Source organism: Amphiura filiformis, chromosome 8 (assembly GCF_039555335.1).
Source record: "Amphiura filiformis chromosome 8, Afil_fr2py, whole genome shotgun sequence".
Lineage (NCBI taxonomy): Eukaryota > Metazoa > Echinodermata > Ophiuroidea > Amphilepidida > Amphiuridae > Amphiura > Amphiura filiformis.
Window position 1 is genome coordinate 62,790,202 of NC_092635.1, and position 26,784 is coordinate 62,816,985.

Consider the following 26,784-nt stretch of genomic DNA (forward strand, 5'->3'; position numbering starts at 1 on the left):
ATGTTATTCTCTTAGTTACCATCAATTATTGCAAAAACGAATGTCCGATGGAAAACTCGCGCACAAGATGGGCAACCTTCCTTTTATTTATATAATAGACTAGCGGGTACCCGCGCTTCGCGCGGCCCCCCGCTAGATGAGTAAATGGGAGCGGTTAGTAAACGGGATCGGTTAGTATTTAACGATGGAAATGGTAATCATGTCAATTGGTATCGCTTTTAACAGCTCAATTATTACGCGGTTAGTGATGTGGTAGGCCTACCATTTGTTGCCTCTACTTTGCAAACGACGTTCTTTCTTTCTTACTTTCCCGTTCTTTCTTTCTTGCTTTCCCGTTCTTTCTTTCTTGCTTTCTTTCTTGCTTTCCCGTTCTTTCTTGCTTGCTTTCCCTCCCTTTCTCTCTTGCTTTCCCTCCCTTTCTTTCTTGCTTTCCCTCCCTTTCATTCTTGCTTTCCCGTTCTTTCTTTCTTGCTTTCCCTCCCTTTCTTTCTTGCTTTCCCTCCCTTTCTTTCTTGCTTTCCCTCCATTTCTTTCTTGCTTTCCCTCACTTTCTTTCTTGCTTTCCCTTTCTTTCTTTCTTTCTTTCTTTCTTTCTTTCCCTTTCTTTCTATCTTTCTTTCTTTCTTTCTTTCCCTCTTTCCTTCCCCTTTTTACTTATTTTTTCTTTGTCTTTCCCTTTTTTCTTTCAGTTTCTCTCTTTCCTGCGTTCCATTTCTCTTTCTGTTTCTTGCTTGTTCACTTTCTTCTTCTCTCTCTCTCTCTCTTCTTTCTTTCTTTCTTTCTGTCTGTCTATTTCTTCTTTGTTTTCGTTTCTCTCTCCCTTTCTCTTTCTTGCTTTCCTGTTGTTTTTTTTTCTTTCTTTCTTTCTTTCTTTCTTTCTTTCTTTCTTTCTTTCTTTCTTTCTTTCTTTCTTTCTTTCTTTCTTTCTTTCTTTCGTTCTTTCCCTCTTTCTTTCCCTCTTTCCTTCCCTCTTTCCTTCCTTTTTTCCTTCCTTCCTTCTTTCTTTACATAGGCATAAATCCCGGGATGAGTAATAAATTCCTCAATATTTCGATAAGGGGCATGATCTACTGAATCACCTCCATATGTTGACGCATGTATGTGGGTTCCTTTATTTCTTTCGTTCGTTCTTTTTTATATGTGTTTCTGTTTCATCAAGTAGGCCTATAGCAACATTGGGTTTCAAGAAGGTTGAGTTACATAGCGTAACTTCCGGTGTGGGGGTGGGTATAACCCCCCCCAATGTTTTGATAAGGTCAATGGTCCGTACAATCACCCCAAGTTCACACATGTATAATAGATGTGGGTTTCTGACAAAATTAACCTCATTTTTGGCCAAACTAAAAGTGCCAATTTTGCGGCCTTCGTGCGAATTTGTTCCACTTTTGCACAATATAATTCACCAGTAGGCCTAATTAGCTGGCCATAAATTATTCTGTCGCCAAGATGCTGGCTTCACTGTAGGCCTATTGCAAGAAATTGATTTAAACGGACCCATCCCCCATGCCATGTCAAGAGAAATCTACGCCATTGTTAATGTTGCCAAAAGATGCCGGATTCACTATTAATATGCCTACTTCAAGAAATGTTTTCATCCCTCCCCTAATGTCAAAAAGAAATCTACGCCACGGATATTTCGCGGTTGCGGTTTTATACCATGCTGTAATCTGCTAATAATGTCCCACACTCCCCATCGAAATTCATCACAACATGACAAACGAATAAACTCAAATTACTTTCCAACACCGTATATATGCCTAGGCCTACCTTGAATTTAAAATCTTCGGAAAGTCATCACAAAAGAAGTTTCCGAAAGTCATAATTTGCATAAACGAATGCAGTTGATTTATTATTATAGCCGTTGCGGTTACCATGCCGCATAATGCCCACTCTCCGTCGAAAGTCACCACGAACGGATAAACTAATATCACTTTCAAAATTATTAGATCACTTGGACCATTTATTTTCAAAATACGTAACTTAAAACCACCTTTGTCTCAGCCATTAATTTGTTAGTTCCGTCTAAGAGATGTGATATTTTCCGTCTTAGATGAAACTGGAAGTTTTGTTACCATTAGCGCGTCGGGAAGTTGCCCTGACCTGTGCGTAATCCGCGTATAGCAACGCAGCAACGGACCGTAAATAAGCGGGCCACCATTGGTTGATCTACCGAATAAATACAAATAATTATTTGTATTTATTAATTTATCTATCTATCTATGCATTTACCATTCATCTGGAAATGCTAGAACTTATTTATTTATCTATTTATTAATTTATAATTTATCTATAATCTCCGAGATGATACCGATGAATCGATCAGTTCCTCTTCAAAGTATCGATTATCGGCAAGTTCCTCTTTAATAGTATAGATGAGTGAGGGCAAGGCATAGCTAGCCAACTCCCCGTGTTAATTGAATGGAGATTTGACCGAAAATATTGGTATCGGACCGCTCACTTCTGAAGGATGCCACAAAAACCGGTACAAGCTACATTTAAACTATTCTCTGGCAATCATCATGATGAGTTTCTTATATAGTATGCCGAAATTGGGTACTGTAGGTGATTGACAAAGGGTCGCACTTTTGTGTTTTAGGAAGGATATGTAAACGACAGATGACACCAAAAATATGAAGAAATTATTTCCAAACCGTGTTAAGTCAACAATCATTATGTTGCTCATTTTCAAGAATGCTGGTTAACGAAAAGCAGGCCATTGTCTCATTTCGTGAACAAAGGTCCACTACCATTGTTTCCTTGCGTTTCCTTTATAATCGGTTATCCAACTGAAGATGTATTATAGCAGCTCATTGCTATATCGCACATATAAAACAGACACATGTGCACAACCAGAGAAGATCCGATTTAATCAGTTGAGCTGTTTCAATGAGTGTTATCTTGGTTTAATAGCTTTTAATGGGGTTTAAGTCCTGCAAAGGTCGAGGTGAATTCTACTGTAGACATGACTGCATCATGAACGCGTGGGTTTTTTATGACGGATAAAAAATCTTAGGGAGGTGGTTGAGAAATGATACGCGGTTGAAGATTTCAATCCGTTGACAATTACTTTGTCTAGTGAAAATGTATGCGTATAGGCCTATATGTTTTTAGTCAAGATTTTCGAAGGATAGTACGTCGGATTCCTTCTTACCTTTATTGCCGTCTGATTGGTGTCATCTTGTGTACCTGAATGCAGAAGCGAAAATGTAAAAGGATGCTTCACATGACTTAATTCTCATGACCTGCTCTCACAAAATAAGCATAAAGTTGCCTATATAACTTTCAGATCTATTCCAGATTTGAAATCCTTATTTCATGACAGAGAATCATACAAACACGTTGATGGCTCCTGCTATGGTCTCCAAAAATCAATATTTCCTGCAGAATTTCTTTTGTTTTTTATTGAATTTTATCTTCTATAGTGCCCTGGCACTTTATGCTCATTTTGTAGAGCAGGTTGCTGTGAGCTCTCAACCCTCCATTAAATGACATAACTCAAATAGCGGGCTTTCTCAACGATATTTCAATGCCGGGTTTGAACTTATTTTACATATTTATATTAACATGGTTATTTACCTGTCACGGTCTCTACAATCAAAGATTCTTCATCTGCTTCGCTAGATTGGAAATTCTGTCAACACAAAGAAACAAATAAATAAACTAAGAGCTTTTAAATTTTTATTCCAAGAGCACGATCCTTAGCCGTAGCCAATTAGCCTATAAGGCAGACGCATTTTAAACCTCGTCTTATACTGAGCCACTTTTTGTCGCACCCATCCCAATGTTTTTTAATATTAAACGGCACATACCGTACCAATGTATAGCTATGTATCTCCTTTATTCAGTGGCAGCAAAATAAGTACAAATTGATCCCACATAATGTCGCTATAATATATCGCCCTGCACTACAACGTTCACGCGGTACCAATGTATTGAATCATAGATGTCAAAGAACAGGGATAAAGACCTGGATCTTCTATAGAATATTCCTATCATGCTGATCACTCGCACTTGTAAGATTAGTAAGTAACTTTGAAAAGAGAGGTATTGTATTCAATCTCGTGATTGCAGACATACACAGATGATGAGTGCAACCTGCTTGTAGTGCAGAACGATATATTCAAAACTTGTATTCATCTATTGCTATGGTAGTTAATCCGATTATTACATCTTAAACGCCTGGTTTCAATATTTTATTGCCTCATTGTTTCCCATCTACTATCGATGTTATTTTTACCAACCACTACTTTAATTTTATTTCACAAGTACCTTGTTTGTATATGTAACTTCTAGGCACCTATAATCCTCAATATCTGACATAGTATAATGATCATCAGTATCAATCTCGAAGTGAGTAAAAAACTTTGCCAATCTTCTAGTCGCTACCATGGCATTTACCATATTGGATAATACACTGGGAAGTTGATACAATGGGTCACCTAATAGGTCGATTAAAACAAACGCCGTGAACGCGAGACTGGGTGTAACGTTCTTCCCCGTAAGATACGGATACGTACTGAATGTCTGTAATTAACAATGCAAAATTAACTACAATTACTATATTGGCCAAAATTAGTAACAACATATGAGTAATAAAATATTAAGATTGGGAAATAACCCGGGAAATTAAACTGAGGAAAAAATCGTTGAAATTCTTCGGAGAACCACCTTCGAAAAGGCCACCTTCGAAAAGAAAACTGGAAACTGAAAAAAATCGCTAATTTCAATTAGGCTGTGGGTAAGCTTACGTATCGGAATTTATGTATCTTCACAGTTCACTAATGATAAGGATGACGTCATAATTGTAACCAAGTGATACCAAGGGGGTGACACTAAATTCACGGTTGTTCTATTATCAACGCAAGCCTATGACAAATCCCGCTGGTTTGCTAGTTAGAAAATGAGGCCAGTTATCGATCGGTTATGAATAATTAATTTCGATCCTTTGATCATGTTAATTAGGGTTGGCAAATAACGACACCGTTAGTTTTGCGAACTCTACCTGTTCAATGCGAGCAGGTGGTGTATGACGTGCAGTCCCTAAATTCAGTAAATTTTCATCGTCAACCGTGTAATTGAATGGGATTATTTTGAAATTTTAAAACGCTAGAAATATCACAAACAAATAGGCCTATATTGATCAATAATATAAATACAAGCTAAAACCGTTGGGGTTCGATAATGAACCCCACAAAACTAACCGAGTATATGGAAAATGCCGGCTCGATCATGTCATCCGCCGCCTGAATGCGAGTAGCAAGCTTGAAAGAGCGCCAGCTAGCAGAGCAGGGAGCAATCCGGCGATGGCGCACTAGTATTCCCCATCAGGCATCAGTGATTTATTTTTTACAGAAAGTCTGTTCATTTGATAATGGAATAACCTTCGCAATAGTAATGTCGAAATTAGGAATTGGTGTCATAATACGACAGTAGTGTATCACTTGAATTTGATACGATATCCAGCCAGCGATTTAGCGATAAAAAACCTTTGACCACTGACCTGACCTATACAGCACGTGAAGCGCCATATTCGTTTGTTTTTATTTCCTCGTGTGATAATAAATATCATTCAAACTATAGTTGTCGGTCGTAAACGTAGTTTATTACTGGCCTAAGAAGTTTGTTTTTAAAAACAAGTAAATAATCATTACTCACCGTTCTATTTGATCTTGTGGATTTCCCCTCATGTAATAAATTGAAAGGCCACCACCAGATTGCTCCCTGCTCTGCTAGCTGGCGCACTTTCAAGCTTAAAGCTTGCTATACTCAACCGCTTAGAAGCCGGTAGTAGTAATATTAATTAAGTGATGTCACTGATGTGCAGCGTTTCTGGAATAGCACTTGTATCGTGTATGTATACTTTGAATGTAGCTTTCTGTATTTAATATGTGTAGGCCTATTACAAGAGTTTAGGCCCAAGGAAAAAAATAATTGAATAATTTTGGAGATTATCAAGGGCTGTGCAATTATTATGAGTCCTGGCGGAGGGTAAAATTGGGGGAAGAGGGGTGCGATTTTGGCACCCATTCATAAATGGGACGCTTTAAAAGGCTTAGGATAACCGGGGGTGGGGGGAATTGGATTATTTTTCGACGCGGAATGTGCGGCCCAAGCTTCCGAACCCATAATTGATTTTACCGAAAATAGGTATTCATATATATATCTAAGGATTGTCAGGAAAGTAAGGACTCATATCTAAGGATTTGAGCTTGAAAATAGTAAAAGCAAATAGTACAAACAAATAAATCAATAAATAAATAAATAAATAAATAATTAAATAAATATATTTGTGTATATTTTCAGTCATTTAAGGGAGGTGTAATGAGCGTGAACCTGGTTTGGATGCAGAGGGAGTGTGCCTGTAACAGACACAGCCACCAGAAAAGGACCAGCTCAGATCGCGCGCCAAATAAGTTTGCAGTCCAGAAGTTTCATTTTTCTCGGCCTTGCAAAAAAATAGGCAGAGGTGGGAATCGAACCCGGGACCTCCGTGTTGTAAAACCTACTGCGTTACCACTGAGCCAACTGACAATTAGCTATGAGAAGTTTGATAGTAATCCTTGATATTGCTGAATAGAATAAATCAATACTGATAGGTCTATTTATCTAATGTACGATGCTATTCAAATTGGCCTATAAACTAGGAATATAATGTGAAATGACTATCAATCGATCAATCAATCAAGTTGTCAACAATCAATAATAAACCGACGTAGGCCTATCATGGAATATTACTAACTAGGCCTACTAACTAATATACCAAATAAATAAAATAAATAAATAAGTCAGTCAATAAATAAATAGGCCTAAATAAATAAATAAATACATGATGCAGAATGCAGTTAGTATTTTAGTTGCAAAATTCCAAACATTCTATTCACACATTCTATAATTTTCTGCTATACACGCAAAGGACCTGTGCCTTTAATATGTCCGCGCCTAATCAATAATGAGTCTTTCACCATGCTCACACACCATGTTAACCTATTGTATCCCTGTATAGTATTATCTACTGACCAAGTCCTAACAACTCAATGAAATGGATGCTATAACGTACCCAATCAAGCGAACATATCAAGGTCATATCAGGGCGTTATACAAAGAATGGTCAAAGGTCAACGTTTCCAAAGAAGTATAGTAATAGATGTAGACACAAGCTTTCGTGCGGGAAACATAAACACATAGTCGTCAGTCGTGTGGTTTTTATGAGATTTGATACGGCGCTGAAGTCTATGGCTGTCCCAAAATCAGTACCAGACCCGGTTACCAGACCGACGGCAATGTGTGTGTTGTTACAAGGAATGCAAACTCATTTTATCAATAAGTGAACCACATAGAGGAATACGACATCTATCGTGAGCCGATCTGCATTCTGTTGCCTGCAAAAGCCGACGATCATGTAAAAATTCTAAAAGCAGCGTGACTAGATATTTGCGTTAATTTCATGATACGTGTAAAACGCATTGAAAACGCCAAATTGCAGTCATAAAATATATAATATTAGTAAATCACCCAATCGAATGTTAACGTAGGTATGTGGAAAAGAACTGCAATAACAATAACAAACTATGTGCCCAAAGAGTTGTCTTTGGCATGTCGCTTTTTGAAATATCACCAAAAATATCAAATTTTGGAAAAACGCCCCAAAATTTAAAACAAACACGAACCTTCCAAAATAAATATATATTAGCACTCGGCGGCCCAGTCACTACCTGCCGCTGTGATTTGGGGTAACTCATTGCTTCCCCTCTCCAGATACCGGTACTTCAAGGTCGCTCATACCCCAGCCCTTAATTACTTACTATTTGTAAACGTCGCCAATCATAAAATAGTAAGTCCAGTTGACTATATTTTAATTAAATCAACTTGATAATTAAATAAATAAGACAAATTTGAACAAATGGTATCGTAGCATTGCATTCACAAAAAAAACAAAAACAAAATTGCAGATAGGAGGACTCGAATCAACGATCTTGACATTAACAGTCTGATGCTCTACAACTGAGCTATGTAAGCATCTAGTGATGAAGATCGAGTTTTTAGCTTATACATTGTTCGTCTGTGACAATGCCGCCTCGTGAAATAAATAAATATAAAATAGACAAGTTATTTGGATATTAATCTTTTTTTCCAATAGAGCCTAACTTATGTTTTCTTTAGAACAGGGACAAATATTTCCCCCTTTCTACAATTTTAGCCCAAATAAGAATCTACTTCTTTTATTACTGATTTAATTCCGTGATTTGTTCCATTAAGAAATATCAAGGATTAATATTACACGTCTCACAACAGATATTTAGTTGGCTTAGTGGTCTTGCACAGTGCTTTGTAACCAGGAGGTACCGAGATCGATTCCCACCTCTGCCTGCATTTTTTTTCAAGACTGGGAAATAATAAGTTTGGCTTCACAACGCTAAATTATTCATGACTTGCCCAACCTGGTGGTGTAAAGTGCTCCCCATAACATATGAATATTAAGCAATAACACAATGGCTAATTTAAATAAGAATGCGGCACATACAAATGAGGGATTGCCCTCTCCAGGAATTGCTTCATGGTGATACTTACCACTAGCGAAATACCTGTATTTAGCAGAAATGATAACGTGACTGAAATATAAACATTGATAAATAATTATGTTGAACTATATGTCTGATAAAGATGCATTATAATTTATATTGACGAATGGGTGTACATTTGTTGGCCAAATGAACACATTCTGTGTTATGGGTATAATGTTGATACGTAATTATTTAGACTATCTTGGAATCGAGAGCCAAAATGTACATGTCATTACTTACGAACGTAAACAGGATGGGGTGGGGAGGAGTCACATAAAAAAATCATTTCCGGATTTGGTGGGGGAAGACGAAAAGCATTACTGGCTACATCATTTTCTTCCGGTACCGGTGAGATATACACATACTGTACTGTATTTATTTTAGAGAAACTGTACATGTACATTTTAAGGTGGTACTACGCCCTTTGATAAATTTCTGACTATTTTTGCATTTTTCTCAAAAACTAATAAAACACTGGTAACAAAAGTTATGTATATTATAGGGGCAAGGAATCCAGTTACTACACTGGAGTTTCAGTGACTCAAGACAAGTAGTTATTGATTTATTGATCAAATATTGGTTCCCTCCGACAACTGTTGTCTGTGCTGAAATAAAATTTTCAGTGCAGTAGTAGTAGTCCTTGCCCCTATAATATACATATCTTACTTATCACCAATGCGCTATAATTGAGAAAAATGCAAAAATAGGCACAAATTTGGCCAGGGGTGTAGTACCACCTTAACAGTATTCAAACTTACTTTGCTATATGTGGCTGTAAGGACTATCTAACTGAGACTGGTACATATGTAGTATAAGTACCATTAAAGCAAGTTACGTTTATCTTTTTGCTAATTTCAATCTGCATAATTAATTGGGGCTAATATTTTGACAATTAAAATGAGGTATAATTAATAATTAGGCAAATTGCAGATATTTAAGCGTAGTGAAGTAGCATTGCGATTTCAATGTTAGCCGAGCCAACAGGCGCCATCAACGGCAGGAAGATATCAAGGATCAATAAATGATACAATGGGATACCTTGAATATCTGAGCAACTTAACAGAAAGAGCAAGGACAGGTATACCAACTTATACCAGCTACACCCCGCTGTCTCTAAGAACCGCTATCCCTAAGAACCGCTATACCTAAGGTCAATAACAACAATGAAGGATTTTTGTTCACGCCAGTGAACATTGAAACCATTTGCACCCACATCTCATATGCACAGTTTATCCCTTACATACCATGTGTCTTGAATAGCTATTGTAAGCCACCAACTCTGTGGTTAAGAGACTAGGAAATAATTCCTAATATCTCATACCCTCGTTTGTATGCCTTTATCTAATCCTGCTCCCCATGACAAGGACAATTTGGCACAATTTATCTCCAGTGAGACTGCTCAGAGTAGGAAATTTTTAGCCTTTTTTATTAAACATGTTTGCAATTGGCTTATAGCAATCACATGCTGACAATACACATAACTGATTGGTTAAGCAGGTCACCATGGTCAGTATAATTAGCTATAATTTTATTTATTTAGTGATAAGACATCATCTGTATTCAGCAAGCTGTAATAGGCGATTTACTTCAGAATATAACTACAGCGCACAAAAGTAAGTCCATTCTCTATAGTTAATTGAACACTGTTAGTTAATTGATTGTTTATTGACTCTTGTGATAACCAAGCAATGTGTGTATAAACATATCCAATGTTATATTTTCTGTTACAAAATTGATGTTCGTAAAAGCTGGGATATGAGATATCCCTGACAAAAACTAGCAAGACCATGTAGGGTTATGTGTTTACTTTAGGCAGGAAACTATTCAACAAAATAATTTGAGATGTTACCAACATGCAGTGGTCCTGAAACACATTTAGGCAATTTGCTTCCAAATAATACTTCTTTTAAAAAGGAATGGGGTGTCGAATGGGAAATAGCATCTGATGGGCTGATATCAAAATAATGTATCAAAATAATTGGTACCCATCAGTTTTTAGTGATTATGGACAAGACTTCAATCCCAAAATGTAACATAAGATCCACCTAATCTATTGTTTAATGTCATAAGAGGTCATCAAACCATACATTCTGGTTATTTTTAGTAGATCCAATGTTGCAATTGGAAGACCGGGGGTTTCAATGAACATCAAAGCAGACGACGGGTATCAATCATTTTGATACAGTCTGTACAGTGGACATTTTGATGTAAGTTTGTTTCCTGTAGGTGGCTTAAAAACCTAATTTATGCAAAATGAGGTTTTTTGAAAATTATTTTCCAGAGTCAAGATGCAAGTATCATGTATTAAAATTAGTGAAAGCGAACCTTATTTAAGATTAGAGACAGTGAACCTTATTCAAAATTAGTGATAGCGAACCTTATTTAAATAAAGTGATATCAAACCTTCGAAATAGCCAACTTTATTGGCTATTTAATATTAACGGACTGTATCTTTTATAGTGCCCTGGCGACTTTATTCTCATTTGTAGGATCAGGTCGTTATGAGTTAAGGCTTTCTGGCTCTAGATATATTTATTTTTTCAAATTGATAAAGCTTTGAAATATTTTGTTTTTAATGAAAAGATGCTGCTTTATTTCTTCTAATTTTGATTTTGTGAAAGCTGCGATATAATACAAATTTTATGGTGGGCGACCGAGCTCTTAAGTAGAGAAACTACAGATTCATGTAAAATGTCTTATTATTATTATTATTATTATTATTATTATTATTATACAGGTCTCAGTTTAACCACTAGCAGGTTAACTTCACATATCTATAACACTAACAATGGTCGCTGAAAGGCCATTAAGCAAACTTTCTATTTCTAGTTTTTTTTCCAAATTTATTGGGTTTTGATATAATTTATTTTTATGAACAGATGCTGTTTTATTTTTTTTCTACATTAATTACTAAAGTGCAAATATTTCACAAATAATGCCGTACCTATATTGCCAAATTGAATGTTGAATTTCAGCAGGGATTTCAGCTCCTCTGTCCTGGCCACTTCTATTCTGTTTCTAAACTCCTCCTCCCATCCGTATAATTTGAGTAGCTTGATTCCTTGTAACATCTCATTAGACCGCTTTAGTCGAATATCTGAACGTTTCTATTACCGTGAATATCAAAATGTTAATGATTAATGTTATTTGATTTAGATTACAATATTCAAAGTTGTTCTCCTTCCTTATAATGATCATTTTCCCTTTCCATATCATGAACCTGTCATTTCTGTTTGAAAATTAAAAAGCTCCTTTATGGTTTTCTTGCTTGATATCTCATGAAGATTACAGGACGGGTCAAGTTTTGAAATCTATCCATTCCTTATAGCATTTGTAAACGTAACCATGTTAACTATAACGAAGGGTAAAAAAAGACCACTTTTTACATACCGCCGTTTGTTCTTGATGTTTTGTGATCGCTTTGATAATAAAGACTAGTACAGGAATTAATAGAAGCACACTGAGGAATCCCAGAATTGCAGCTACTCCAACATAGAAATATAATATAATAAGAACAGTGACAATCTGAAAAAATATAATACATGAATAAAATGTTAATACACTTTTGATTTTCAGAGGTAATCAAATAAGAAGCTGATATTCTGATGTTTACAATAATAATTTTGATAATATTATTTTTCTTCTAACATTTGAGACCAGCTGCTTCCGTGATTACTGTTGGCAACAGTAGTAACCAAAATTAATTACTACACTAATGGCCAGGGGAAAACAGAAGTAGACACCAGCTTTTGTCAGCCCAAACAGCCAACTTAGAGAATTGAATTTTTTTCAAAAACCTTCTCATCCAAATGAATAAGAAATACCAATTAACGTGTTATGTCGAAAATAAGGCTCGCTAAGTCGAATACGAATATGGTCACCATGGACTAAAGAGATACAGACGAACTGCAAACAGTCAAAGTCTCAACATCGCCCGATAATGAGGGCCGATCATCCCGTGAAGTGCGACAGAGGAAACTGCTACGGACATACCGCGTATTTTTACGGTCATTGGCGTAAACGCGAAGACAAGCAACGCTCTATTGTGTATAAGCGCACGCGAATACACGCAACGCTGGTATGCTTGTTAGATACGCACGATCGAACGGTCGGCCGGCCCTCATGAATATGCGAGAATTCACAGCATACAATGCACAGGGATTTTGTTGGACAATAGTCTGTATATTAGTCTATGACGGTCACATAGTATTCTGTTTTAACTTACTTGTAGAGGAACTGACCAAGTAAGATGCATCTTTTCACAGAAGAACTGTATATTAATTGTGTCAGTAGATATATGGTTTGTTATCGCACCAACAGTTACGTCTCCTCCTGCAAGATTGTAGATGCGAAGAGATTTCTCGTATATGAGAGCCTGAGTGTAGAAAAAAAATCTAAACTAAATAGTTGATTTGATTTGCTAATAAAAACATTACCTACAATCATGATAATCCCGGTCATAATTGTTCGAACACTTTAACATGGGTACTTCAAATATGCCCCCCCCATTCGCCCGATCAATGTTGGTAGTTGATTTTTTTTTTTGGTTATGCAGCCCTAGAAACATCCAACATTGATTGGTGGGGCAGGGGGAGGGTTGTAGTAGTAGGAAATTCAGACTTCACACCAAAGAAAGCGACATTTTAAAATGTCAAGTATAACATAACAGAAATACGGTTTCAAACAGTCCTACTTGACACAAGTGATCGAACTATTTATGTCCGGGATTGTAGCTCGTTGCATGTTGTAAATATTCCGTCTTCTCATCGTCTGTTTTCTTCTTCTTGTTCTTCTTCTTTGACTTCTTCCTTTTATTTTTGTGTTTCATCATTACCTTCGTCGTCTTCTTCATAAACGTTTTCACTTTTTTCTCCATCTCTTCATCACCACCATCTTCCCCGTATGTCTGATTCTTGCAATTTTGTTACCAAGAATGTACCTGTAAAGCCGATTTCATATGGACACCTAGACAGGCAGTTCGATAGTAATGAATAAACTGTAGAATAGCATGGATAAATGGCGCAGCAGCAAAGAATAAGCAGAGGATATACACGTTGCTGAAGACTTCTGACAAGGTGAAGTAGTGTGGCTGTGTCTGGAGGTACAGAGAAAACAAGTAACACACAAAGGGATGTGAAAGAAATCATACCGTGCTTTTTGGTATCCATTAATTTAGTGATATAATACATTAATTTAGTGATATAAAACATTTTCAACGTACTAGTGCAGCGCAATATATTCAAAAATTCGTTTAACCTATTGTAATGGTAGTTAATCCGGTTGTTACATCACTTCTACGGCGAATGGCCATGTAATGTTCTATACTGCGCCAAGAAAGTATCCTTACACTTGGAAAAATAATCACAATTACAAAACTGAACCTTAAATTTGTTTTTGTAATAGGTGCACTATCTAATCCTGCACATTATGACACCACATTGAATCCAATGTGACCCCAAGAAGTAAAGTTACAAGCAATTGAATAGACGAAGGTCCAGTTTTAAAAGTGACAAATTGGCCTATACGAGGCGCAAACAGATTCCAACAAGCGCAACAAAGAGACTACGCAGTTTCTTCAATGAAGCTTTATTTAAAGCATTATTTATTACAGTATTTACTTCTCTGTACTTTTCATAACTTGCATTTTATTTGTCAGCTCTTTTGTTTCAGTTTTCTTTTGTTACTTTTGTTTTAAATCAAAGGTACACACAAATTGCCATTTACCACTTTCAAACCAGATGTCTAGTCCGTGGAGTTTTGAATAGGCCAGTGTGTCACTTTTAAAACTGGACCTTCGTCTAATCAAATGCTTGTAACTTTGCTTCTTGAAGTCACATTGGATTCAATGGGGTGTCAAAATGTGTCGGATTAGATAGTGCATCTATTGAAAAAACAAACTTACCCCAATATGGTTCAGTTTTGAAGTTGTGATTATTTTTCCAAGTGTAAGGATACTTTCTTGGTGCGGTATATTATGTTCTATTATGGGCCATTGCAATATAGAGTTTTGCTTCTAATATTAAAATGGCTGGAGCAATTTAACTAAAAAATGACAAAAGAATGATTACGTGACGGGCCTCCCTCCATGTAACATGAAATGTAATAAACTCAGAGCACCTAAATAACGGTTTCGATCAAGCGATTTACCTTCATTTCTTCATCTCGTTGCGAAATCATTACTTGTGTTGTTATGGCATAGATACTCAATGGTAGAATATACCGGACATTGTCTGCGATCAACCGTGTGGTGAATGTCTCCAAGACAATCCCAGTGAATGTTTTGTAATATATCTTCCAAAAAGATGGTATTTCATTCGATTTGCGAACCCTTTCCTACAAGTAAAAATAACATAGATCATCATGATGTTTTCAGATATAACGACATATATTGTTCATCGCCGTCTTGAAAGGGTTTTTTTAAACAAAACAAACATTCATTAACATTTGATTATGTTTTTATGTATTTCTTTGACTAAGTATTCTATACTTACCATTTCCTGTCTGAATTGTCTTCTTAATTTTCCATAGTTGTATTTGGTCTGATGATTCGTTGGCAAAGTACCCAAGTCTTCCATCTCCAGAGGGCGCTTGTACCCCAATTTAAGAAGCCAGCTTGTCCAGTTGAACAGTCCATATGACAGGCAATTTACGTATCCTTCGTAGAATTTCATATCTTTTGCCTCTGGTATTGGTCTTTCTCTAGGTGCCGTCTGATAGGATACAATTATGAATAAAGATTCATGCCAAGGGCTTAGAACAGAAATGTCATCATGTCAAAAATATATAGTATGCTTTATGTTGATATTATGAATTAACAATTCCTGCCAGATATGAACCTTACATTTTGAAATATAGCATTCCCTTTCTCCACACCAAAATCAACTAACCCGTCTCCTAAACAAAGAGAATGGTCCATGTTTTTTTGTACACTGAAAACTAACAGCTTAATACTGATTCTATAAACATGGTTTTATGACTAACGGTATAGGTTGGCTCAAGATTTTGAGTATTTTAAACTAAATTGCAAATGAGGCTGTTTTCCACTTTATTTACCGAACATTGACCAAATATTAAAATAAAATGTTCATTTGGCAGGGTTTTTTTCTTCAAAATCGTCGTAATTTTGTAACATTCGGAGTAGATACATACATGCACGTTGTCTGGCAACTAAAAAAGCCACATTTTTGTACTTACCCTAGAACGTAGTTGCACAAGTAGTTCCATCAAAACTAATACAAAATAAACAAGCAAATTGACCACGGCTACATCGTATCGAGCAATGTGGACTCCAGCCTTCTGATTAACGTGGTAGTCTTCCACTTTTAAACATTCAGTAATGAATCCCAGGATCCAATACATAAGTAAAACATTGAGTAAACTCAGCGATTGCCATACTTCACAGTTATGGTAATATATCAGAGATATAATTCCTCCTAAAAACGCAAATACTGCCGGGAGATAAAGCTGTGGCTTGGTAGACTCGCGATAAGTTCGATCGGTGAGAATACTCTCTCCTATTGAGCATGCGCAGAAAAATATAAACAGCATCAATAAAATCCATCGAAAGTTGTGCGCAGGAAGCTTTTGCAAGTAATTGCACGTGTGGTGGCGATATTGGAAACATGAACAGAAAATCAGAACGAACGTTGAAAAAAGGATGAATAATATGTGGGGTAATACTGATATGAAGTTTATGACGCACGTGTTGTTTGAAATCCAAGTTGAATTATCAGGAATTTGATCTTCTTGTCCGCAAAACCATTCCAAAGACTGGCTCATTTTGCTTGATTGTCCTAAATAATTATGATAGAAAAAGAAACACAAGGATGGTTATAATTTACATCATAGACGCTGTTTTTTTAATAAAAATGCTGTAGTGAACAATAGCCCATGGGGAAAAAGTTTGTTTATTCATATAATTCCCGTCACTGTTTTTCCTAGCCTCCGTGACCTTGCAGAGCAGAGAGATGGTACGTTAAATAGATGGATTAGACTTCGAATCTGTCTTGTGAATAGGGATGACAGATGTATAGCTCTTCGCTGGCTTGGGGAAACTCCCTTGGAGAAGCAAAGCTCAAAGACCAGACTGAGTGGTCTTGCAAGTTCTCCGCTGCACTCGCTCAGGACTCTTGCAGAGATTTCATCATGGCCAGTAGCTTTATCTGGTCGCAGATTCCTGAGATGATTCCTAAAATCTTTGACCTTGAAGGTTATCTTATCCAATGAGCACGTTGCTGAATGCTGAACTTCAGGAGCATATTCTTCTACACTGGCAAGCTGAATTTAGCGGTAAAAGTTTGGCAAAATTTTTCAGCTTTATCGTTTGATATAGTGTAGACTTCACGCCCATCCTTCAGCACTGGTATATCAACTCTGGTGGACTTAGCAGTTAACTGTGTTCCACCATTTCTTGCTGCTGGGGCTGCCATCTGAGAGTTATTTCCTCAAACTTGTTATATCTCCTTCTGGCTACCTGGTCCCGTAAGTGTTAAACATCACTCAAAGAACATAGACAGTGTATACGGAGAAATTGGATAGTGTTATTTATTCCTTCATGAACAAATAAACAGTTATACACTACACTTACCTTATAGTCCCAGCCGGTATCCCAGGTAAACTATCCTCAACTAAAGTTGACCAACCGTGCTAAACTCTGCCTGGTACGGGCAAAACAATTTCATTGACGGTATTTTGTTAACATCAATTGAACCGTTAACTTATTCCAGAGACTAGCGCGGTCATGGCCAAGTTATGCTTGCCTACACATAAGAATTTCAAAAACAATACTTCCATATTTGCTGAGTCACAAAAGAGGTCATTACATGCCAAAGTCACACTATTTCGCACTGTCAGATCGGTAACGTATTTATCTCTTATATAACGAGCTTTCCGTTGAACTTTCTAATACATGCAAACTACAGGGTGTCCCATAAAAAATTACCGAGCAAATAAAATTGAACGTAAGTCGAGAAATAGACATCAGAATAAAACAGTGTATAAAATGGGGAGTGTCTAAGTGGCGAGTTGTGTATGGGCGAGTTGTACTTTGGCGAGTTGTGGAACGAGTTGCAGGGCGAGTTGTGGGGCGAGTTGTAAGGCGAGTTGTGGGGCGAGTTGTATCTATTGTACTTGTTGTATCTATTGTACTTGTTGTAGGGCGAGTTGTGGGGCGAGTTGTAAGGCGAGTTGTGGGGCGAGTTGTATTTGAAGAGTTTGTTTCCAAAAGGCGCTAAATCCAACGGCTGCTTTATGTTAAATTCAATTGCAGATATTCCGAAGAGTAGCACTAACCTTGCCAATCTAATAACATTGGACCACTAGCATGGTTCTAACAATTCTTTGGACATCTTTAAAAAATAATTGCAAATCTCTTTAACCTCCCACGTGCGAAGACAAAAACAATAAATATAAAAGAAAATAATATTTTTTGTTCCAAAAGGCGCTAAATCCAATGGCAGCTATTTTAAAACGTTGCATTGGAGAATTTTTAGGGACAAAATAATTTTGAAAATAGTTAAAAAATAAGATAGAGTCAATAACATATCCATTCCAATTGTTAAATGTCATTTAAACTTTAAAAATGTTAAAATATGCCATAAAAGGTGACACAAGGCAGCTATTGGATTTAGCGCCTTTTGGAAACAAACTCTTCATTTGTTGTATCTATTGTAGCCTATACTTGTTGTAGCAGAGCGAGTTTAGGCCGAGTCGTGAATGTACATGTGTATATTTCATTTTATTTCATTTAAGGTGGGTTGGAGGGGAGCATGCCCTAGCTGTGTTTGCACTTAAATATTGAGACAAGAGGGATGGTATCTAAGTTGGGAGATCACCATGATCACAAGGCTTGGTATCAATCATTTTATCTGCATAATTTTTATTGGGAGGGAAAACATAAAAGCACAAGTCAAGTATGCAAGAAATACATGTATAAATGCAATTGACTCATTGACAAGTTGTCTGGATTTGGCCTTGGTGCACTCCTCCAGTGCTTCATCGAACTCGTTTTGCGCAAGTTCAATATCAATTTGTACTAATATCTGCAATATAATCACTTAATGACAATTGGATAATTTGCAAGTTTTAACTGAATGGGTAACTGAAAAGTACATGAACTAACTTCAACGAAATCTGGATCTAGAATAGACATTAAGAATATTGATCCATAGGCCTTAAAACAATTAGGCCTGTGATTGATCAGATGATTTTAATATGATAGGCCCTATAAAACTATCAACCCATAAAAACAATAAAGAAGAAACATGAGAAATTCTACTTGCCCCCTTTTGACATGCTAAAAATATTTGCCTTCCCAAATGAAAGATTTGGGGAACCCAAATTAAAAACCTTAAATTGTCTTACCATATAATGCGAGCGCAGCAAGCAGGACATTTTGCATAGGCCTACATTGTATGAACATTTTCCTACACTTTTTTTTTTGTCACTTGTGCACAACACAAGTCATTCCATATCACTGTTTCTATATAATCAACAACTACAACAGCAACCACAACTCGCTCCACAACTCGCTCCACAACTCGCCCTACAACTCGCCTTACAACTCGCCCCACAACTCGCCAAAGTACAACTCGCCCATACACAACTCGCCATTTAGCCATCCCCTATAAAATGTATCACATAGCTTATTTTGTTGTGCATCACATACGAACATTTTATTTGATTCGGTTGGCTGGTTGCGAAGAAATGAACGATTACATAATGCTTGCATCAATGCAGTTCATTCCAAGTTTGATCAACAGGCGCTTTTTTCATACCCGCTCACCGCTTCCTAAAGTTTGTGAATCTCATTAAAGCCTTAATGTACGATCTTTTTAAATTTTTAGGTTTTTCTTTTTTCTTCCAAAATAATAATATGCAATCATTATGAAAGTTCCCAATACATTTGGACGCGAAAAACATTTGGAATTTGCAAAGAAACAACATCATAAACTTCCCCTCTATCACTCGAAACATATCGCACTATTTGGATTAGGACAGCGAGTGCGGCCTCAGAGTTAGTCTCCTACGCGGACCAGTTTGGTTACGCTCCCTCCACCTGTGGAGGGAGCGTAACCAAACTAGTTTTGTAGGAGACTATGGTTTGCGATCGTGGCCGACATAAAATCATAATCTAAAAAATTATGATTTTATGTCGGACCAACAGAAAATCATCCTGTTTTACTACAAATAGGGCGAATTTGACAGTTTGCTCATAGATTTAAGTTAGAACATGTGTAAGTATTACAAATATGCCAAAAAAATCGGGTTTGAAAAAAATAAAGGTAAATTCTGAAAAAAGATCGTACGGCTTTAAAAGGCCGTAAGGCTTTAAATTTAGTCCACACTATCTATTTTATAATCCGACGGTGTTATGTCATTCATGCTTTCACTGAAGATGAATAACAGTTTGTCCGAGAAACCTTTGATTTCTGCAATTGGAAGCTTTCCAACTTCCAAATAATATTCTTTGTTGTGCAATTTTAACTTTCCAAAGAACATTTGAGCTAAGAATGACAATGCTCAAGTGCTCACAGCTTTACGTGTGATTTTTGATACCATGTAACATTAATGTTGAAGTTTTAAAAGATTTAAACTTTGCATTACAAATTCTTGGAAATATTCCAAAAACATTAATGTGTGTGAGAATATTTCTAAGCCAGCTGGAATTCCTTGTGCAATAAATAATTATGTATGCAACATTTATATCAACATTAACGAAAATATATATTTACAAGTACCGAGCATCAGCTTACATGCAAGCTTTCATTTTCAATATCGTGCATGTTTTCAAATTTGAACAAAACCTAATTAAATGTTTTGCAAGAAACAGATTGTTTAAAAAGAACGAAAAGGATTTCACAGAACAAAATATGAAGCCCATTGACAGTTAACCACTAATGCGCATTGTGTTGAATGATATTTCTTTCAAACCTGTAATGATGTGAATTGACGCATGCAATGTATATTAAAACGATTATTAATTACCCCTGTACACAGTGTTTTAGAAATTTCAAATCAAAATTTCGAATCCAATTTGAATTAGAATTTGAATAAAATTTAAAAATTTAGTTTTGATGGCATTATTTGTGCAACTACGTCTTCGAGTAAATATAAAATGTAAGCAGAAAATATTCACGTATAAATTTACTACCAATGTTACAAAATTTACAACACTATTTCAAATACGATGGTCGGTCAGTAAGTAATGAAAGTTGTCATGTGACCCCATATATGGATTATTTTCAAGGGATTTCTCTATGATCATATAAAATTCTACCTTTGTCTTTCAAATAGCACATGTAAAATGATATCGCGCACTTGATTACGTAACAGCATTAGCATAAAAATAACGGTCGACAGTCACTGGCTGAAAATGAGTCGATTTATTAAGGGAAATAAGATACTATAGTCTAAAGCGCTTGTGTACCAAAGTCCTATGCCTTACCAAGTGAGCTATGCTCGTGAGATGCGAAATAAAGATAAAATAATACATTGTATACCTGCTTGTGTCGGTAAATGATTAGCTCAAATTCCATAATGATATAATATTGTGGAGGGCGCTAGCGTGAATTTTACTATCATCACAGTCGCTACTATATGCTTGTAGACGGGTTTCTACGGTATGTTATTTTTGACAAAAACATGGTTTTTCTTTCTCTAAAAGTTCATTTTTGGCCAATTCTTTTAACTAAACCCCAAACATTAAAACGGGAGTCTCCCTAGAAAATAAACCGTGATTAAAATGTATATAGTTGTTATTCTACTATTGTTACATTTATACAAAAAGAAGTGGTACAAAGAGAGGGGTCATCGTTTGAATAAGAAATTTATATTTAAATATTATATGTTTATTTCAGGTTGAGATCATCCATAAAAAATCACATGAATTATTAAATTTCTATTTACATAGCATTTTGTAATATTTTGAGCCCTATTTACATGAAATTTTGCCATTTTCATACATTTCCAGCATGTTATATCGATCATCCCACCTACGCATGGGCAGATTGTTGTTTGATTTGCATCAGTTAACATTGTATTGAATACCAGCTCTCACAGCTCTCTTCCAACACAGATTGGTCAAAAATGTCTTCCCCGATCAAAACATCAATGAAGGCATTTTAGATTATATGCTTTCTTGTTTAAGGTGGAATCCCCCCGGTTTGGGTGATCTGGAATCTAAAGCTTGTATAGGTAAACTTAGTGAATGAAACTTCCCATAACTAGGTGGCATGTATACCATAAACAATTTTTATTCAAATCCAATACTCAGATTGTTGGTCATATCACCCGTTGCCATGGTAACGGCCGCCATATTGGATTTGGTGAATTTCAAAGGTAGAGACCTTTGGAACATGATAATCTCAAAAAGTATTTTATCAATAGAAATGAAATTTTGGGAATGTGTTCTTCATAGACAGGACTCAAATCTGAACTAGAATTATTGTTGTATGCTATTTTGATGCTGCCATAGCAATAACATAGTTCCCAAGCTTGGAATTTTAATTCCAAGCTTGGGAACTATGTTAAAAACTTCTAGTTCAATTTATAGCACTGCATATCAGCAACACTCAGTTCAAATTTGAAGTCCATACCTCAAATACTTTTTGAGATATTGTGTTCCGTGTGGACATGCGTTCGCGAAAAAAATTGCCTCGCGAAGTTACATTTTTGAATATAACTTTTGAATGGAAGCTCCGATTGTTGTCAAACAAAAAGCAAAAGAAGGGTATTTTTTTCCTTAATTCCAATTCATTAAACTTCTCCAAGTTATAGTTTTAAGAAACTCTTCTGCATTAAACGTCATACTGTACTTTCACATTGAGGCTTCCATTTTTGTTACGAGCTGTAAATGACTCAAGACCAAAACACTATTTTCCTAAATTCACTTCAGAATGAAAATACACTGTTTAATTAATATCGGATTCTTTCAATCAAAAGATAAGTATGATTTATCACTTATCTCACAGCCTTGTTGTTGTTGTTGTTGTTGTTGTTGTTGTTGTTGTTGTTGACTTGAAAGTTCAATGTTCTTGATGTATATCTTGGTTTACTTGTCCTGTGAAGATCACTGTTCAGCGAAGTCCACTGAAGAGTTTTTTTTATATCCTTTGCATAAAATCCTCGCACAGTTGACTATATCCAAAATGGTGCTCTTTTCACCTTTGACACAAAACCCAGCCTGTATTGCAGTTGTCCCCCTGTTTTCACTTACATTGATAGCTGTGTTGTTTCATAAATCAGACTTCAGCAAGTCGACAGAAGAATGTATTCCTTTCTTTGAAGAGGTACGCAATTTGACGTATTCTAGATCTTCTCCGATATTACTGACTACATAAAATATTTCTGGTTCGCGATTTCCTTCCTTTGAAGGCATATGGACTATAAGCACATTAACGAGCCCACAACACTAAACTCTGACGAATTGTGTTAACATTTTCTTATATACCAAGCATTGAAAAATCACATTTTATTAATAGCCAATTACTACTTTCACAACATATGATGTAATCGGGAAATTCCCAAGAATAATTGTAAACAATAACCTTTCACATTACTTTCTTGGGGGTTGTCCCAACATATTCACTTTACTTTTTTCGGGGATTTTCCAAATCGTGCAATACTATAAAGAACAAGGGGTTCCCAACAATCCAAAATTAGATATGATTCAATTTGTTTTTGATCAACTTGATGCATAAGAAGGGATTCCCAAAAATGTCATCACGCATGAAATAATCCCTAAATTGTAAACAAAGATAAACAATCAAATTAAAGGGGCATTTCGTGATCCACAGCCTCATCCCCCCACTTTTCCCAAAAAAAAGTTGAGATTTTTACACCACTGGATACCTCTGGCTACATAATGTTTATGTACCAAATATTTCTTGCAGATTAATTCGTTTAGCAAAAATATCGCCAAATTTGAATTTCGTTCTGGTGCACCAGAACGAAATTACAACACATTGTCTATGGAGCAGTGTAATACACATAATTATGCATAACTCGCAAACGCAAAATCGGAATCAACTGAAATTTTGGAAATAAGCTTTTTTCGTGGATATCTACTGAAAAATGTCATAAAAAGAGGATGCTAGGATCACGAAATCCTCCTTTAAATTGCTCAGTGCACATTACAACCTCTATAATAGAATCCAAAGGGTGCAATTCCTTGGTTAATTTTCGGTATTCATAATTCGTTGCGCCAACTATAGACTATAAGCCGAAAAATTGAAATGCATCATGGGTATTTGTCGACATCCAAACCCGGAAGTGCCCCTGTTGATACGCGAATTGCACGTAAACGTTAGTAAACTGATCGGAATGGTCAAATTTTAGCGAGACGTTTATTTATTTCATTTTCAACCATGGTCTAAACGTGTGTGGCGGCCAAGTGTTATTGTCATACGAATAAGCTGTAAAAGAATTGCTTTCAAGCGGATCTAATTGTTTCTATTCATTGGAATTGGTAATCTGATAATTGCTTTTGGCAAGATTACCAAACTCGAACCTATTTTAAATATATATTATTTTTCATTCAATGAATAGGCTGATAAAAATTGCGAGTATTTTGCTTGGAATCACATGGGGAAGCCGGTGAAACCAAGATATACCACTGCCATCACATGTACTACAGTGATCGTATGGGAACCAACAGAAGATGTCAACGGAAGTGGCCCTCATGTTCAGGCCTATATCGCTATTATAATACTTAGAATTTTCCGATTGGATTCATGTTAAGTCCAGGGTCCCATAGGGCTCCATTCTTGGCCCCTACTTCTCAAAGTCTATGTTCTCGATCTTCCCTGTTTAAGGACCTATTACTTCTCCCCAGGATGAAGATATTCTTCAAGATGACTTAGATGCAATCAGACATGGAGTATCGTCAATAAACTTCCCCTCCATGCTGCTAAATATGTAGTAATGCACACTACCAGATCCCGTCGTTCTCTTTCCGTAAGATATTACATGGGTGATATTCCTCTTAAAATTGTTTTTAAGCACAAGCACAAGCACTTCGGCGTTGTTTTGTCTTCAAACCTTGAGCTTACTATCACTAGTATCACTATCACTAGTAGAGAGAGCGAGATGGCGAGTGGTAAAGGCGTTGCGCTGCCGGTCGGGAGATACGATCGACGAGGGTCGAGCCTTGAGCTTGCCTTAAGTGAAAATTCTCATCCCTCCCAAAAAGTTCCTATATGGTCGGGAATCCTTCAATTAAGTTCAGTCAGTTACATCACAGAATTTAAGAAGAAGAAGACCCTACGTTTGCTTAGCTTCGTCCCAAGAATGGTTAGATTCAATGATCCGGATACCATGAAGAAACTTTCCTTTGTTCTGGTGAGACCTATCCTGGAGTACCGTGTTCCAGTTTGGGCTCCTACAGAGAGGGTCACAAAAATAAACTGAAAGGGGTCAAGACAAGGTTCACCAGATACTGTTTTCCTGGTCCTTGTCAGTCCACGACTTCTTACAGCACAAGGCTCCAGTTCTTGAAATTCCCACCATTCTTTCTCGTTTTGATTATCTTCGCATTATGTTTGCTGTTGGGTGTCTGCGGAAGAAATGTAATTATTAGCTGTGCTGACTATAATCAGGCTTAATAGTATACTCTTTTGTCCAGGTAAGCAGTCAACATTTATATCCGGCATCTTTCCAAAATTCCCTCTTTGTTAAATTCCATCGGTTATGGTCCACTTTGCCAAATGATATCGCCAAGTAAAATTGTCGTTGGCATGGTTGGTGTGTTTTCTTTTTCGCGCAAATTGTGCAGTTTTATGAACCTTTATCACTGATATGTTGTGCTGTGCATGGGTTTTTTGTCGTTTTTATAAAATATTTTTCTTTTTCGTCAACGGGGTTGTCGGAGACCCACTTTAAAGTGATTTAGTCCGCTAAAAAGTCCGCCAGAAGTATTGACTATATTTTTTTCTGCTTTTGAATGTTTGCTTGCTTGCTTGCTTGCTTTGTCAATAAATCAAATCAAATCAAATATGCAGAAAAGGCAGGAGAAAGGATAGCTTACTTCATTAAATGTAATATGATATTTGTACTTTAATTGAACTCATTAGCATTGGGTTAGATCTTATACCTCCCTTCTTGTTTTTGACTATGTGGTTATACAGTCATGGACAAAAGTTTGGAATATTTTTATTTTTTTGCATAGCCCTGTTTTTAAGTGCAGATTTCTTACCATCAATGACCCGTCAGCCATGCAAAATGGATCACGGGTGTCTGGCAAGGTCTCAGGTACCATTCCATATCACACAATACGCAATGTAGGACAATGGCTTCTTATACCTGACCATTGAACCATCGGGCATCCTTTTCACAGTTATTTTAGCGATATGATTCATAAGGTAACATTGGCTTTTGCATTACGGTTTGAAGAAACCAGCTTTACTTTTATCTGTCTGTTGTATACGATATTTATGATCATGGTGTACGAGTTGAGCGCAGATTTATACGCCCGTGTCATTGATTTACGTAATGGCGGCTACAAACAGAAGGATATTGGTGCCGCTTTAGGAATTACATAAGGTGCAGTTTCTAAAATTTTGAAGAGACGTCTAGAGACCGGAACTACTACACCTAGACCAAGGTCAGGTCGGCCTTGAAAGACAACCACCAGGGAAGACCGATCTCTCTTGAGACTTTGCCGTAATGGCCGCACAAAGCCTGCATCTCGGCTACGAGCAGAATAGCTGAGGTCCGTAAACGTGCCTGTTACCAGGAAACTTGTGAACAATAGACTGGTTAGTGCAGGTTTTCGCCCAAGACGACTAATAAGAAAGCCGATACTTCTGCAACGACATCGGCATGCGTGCTTCCTTTGGTCACAGAGACATAGGAATTTGACAGTAGGCCACTGGCGTAATGTGATCTTCAGTGACAAGGCATGGTTCCTCCTCTACAGACAAGATGACCGATTTAAGGTCCGAAGACAGGTTGGTCAAGCCCTGCTTGAAGATTGTATCCTGCCTAGACTCCAGGTGGAATCACAGTATGGGGAGTATTTCACAGTAAGTCAAAATCACACCTCTCCAAGCTAGAAGGACACATGAACCAGAACCAATATCTGCATGTTCTTGATACAGTTATGCTTCCGTTTGCAAGAAGAGACTTCGGGAACAATATCGAGATCCAAGATGACAACACCACGGCGCACGGAGCCCTATGCGTGAGGGGATTCCTTGAAAATGAGAATGTAGAACTTTGAGCCCGG

General features: G+C 36.7%; 2 protein-coding genes across 2 annotated transcripts in view; both read right to left on the reverse strand.

Moving 5' to 3' along the window:
- LOC140159650 (ATP-binding cassette sub-family C member 9-like) overlaps positions 1 to 4,401 on the reverse strand; it is a 28,024-nt gene extending 23,623 nt beyond the window's left edge. Inside the window, exons 1-3 of the mRNA XM_072183145.1 lie at positions 4,270 to 4,401; positions 3,577 to 3,631; positions 3,152 to 3,186 (exon numbers count right to left, since the gene is read on the reverse strand). Of these exons, the coding sequence (XP_072039246.1) occupies positions 3,152 to 3,186; positions 3,577 to 3,631; positions 4,270 to 4,401 (222 nt within the window). The remainder of the gene's footprint in view (positions 1 to 3,151; positions 3,187 to 3,576; positions 3,632 to 4,269) is intronic.
- Positions 4,402 to 4,451: 50 nt separating this feature from the next.
- On the reverse strand, positions 4,452 to 16,349 carry LOC140159651 (ATP-binding cassette sub-family C member 8-like). The gene is made up of 9 exons (XM_072183146.1): positions 15,756 to 16,349; positions 15,053 to 15,271; positions 14,709 to 14,894; positions 13,501 to 13,656; positions 12,787 to 12,936; positions 11,952 to 12,086; positions 11,506 to 11,668; positions 8,522 to 8,609; positions 4,452 to 4,524 (listed from the first exon to the last, which is right to left on the reverse strand). The coding sequence occupies exons 1-9, from the start codon at positions 16,338 to 16,340 to the stop codon at positions 4,452 to 4,454; spliced, it is 1,755 nt and encodes a 584-aa protein (XP_072039247.1). The 5' UTR covers positions 16,341 to 16,349.
- Positions 16,350 to 26,784: the final 10,435 nt, after the last annotated feature.

What these genes read in the sequence shown, in the direction of transcription:
- LOC140159651 (XM_072183146.1), bottom strand. Translation starts at nt 16,340, where the DNA reads ATGAGCCAGTCTTTGGAATGGTTTTGCGGACAAGAAGATCAAATTCCT. An exon ending in TTGTGCAACTACGTTCTAGG is followed by an intron (nt 15,272 to 15,755) that starts GTAAGTACAAAA and finishes GTATCCTATCAG; the next exon opens with ACGGCACCTAGAGAAAGACC. An exon ending in GAGAGGGCAATCCCTCATTT is followed by an intron (nt 4,525 to 8,521) that starts GTATGTGCCGCA and finishes TGTTAATTACAG; the next exon opens with ACATTCAGTACGTATCCGTA.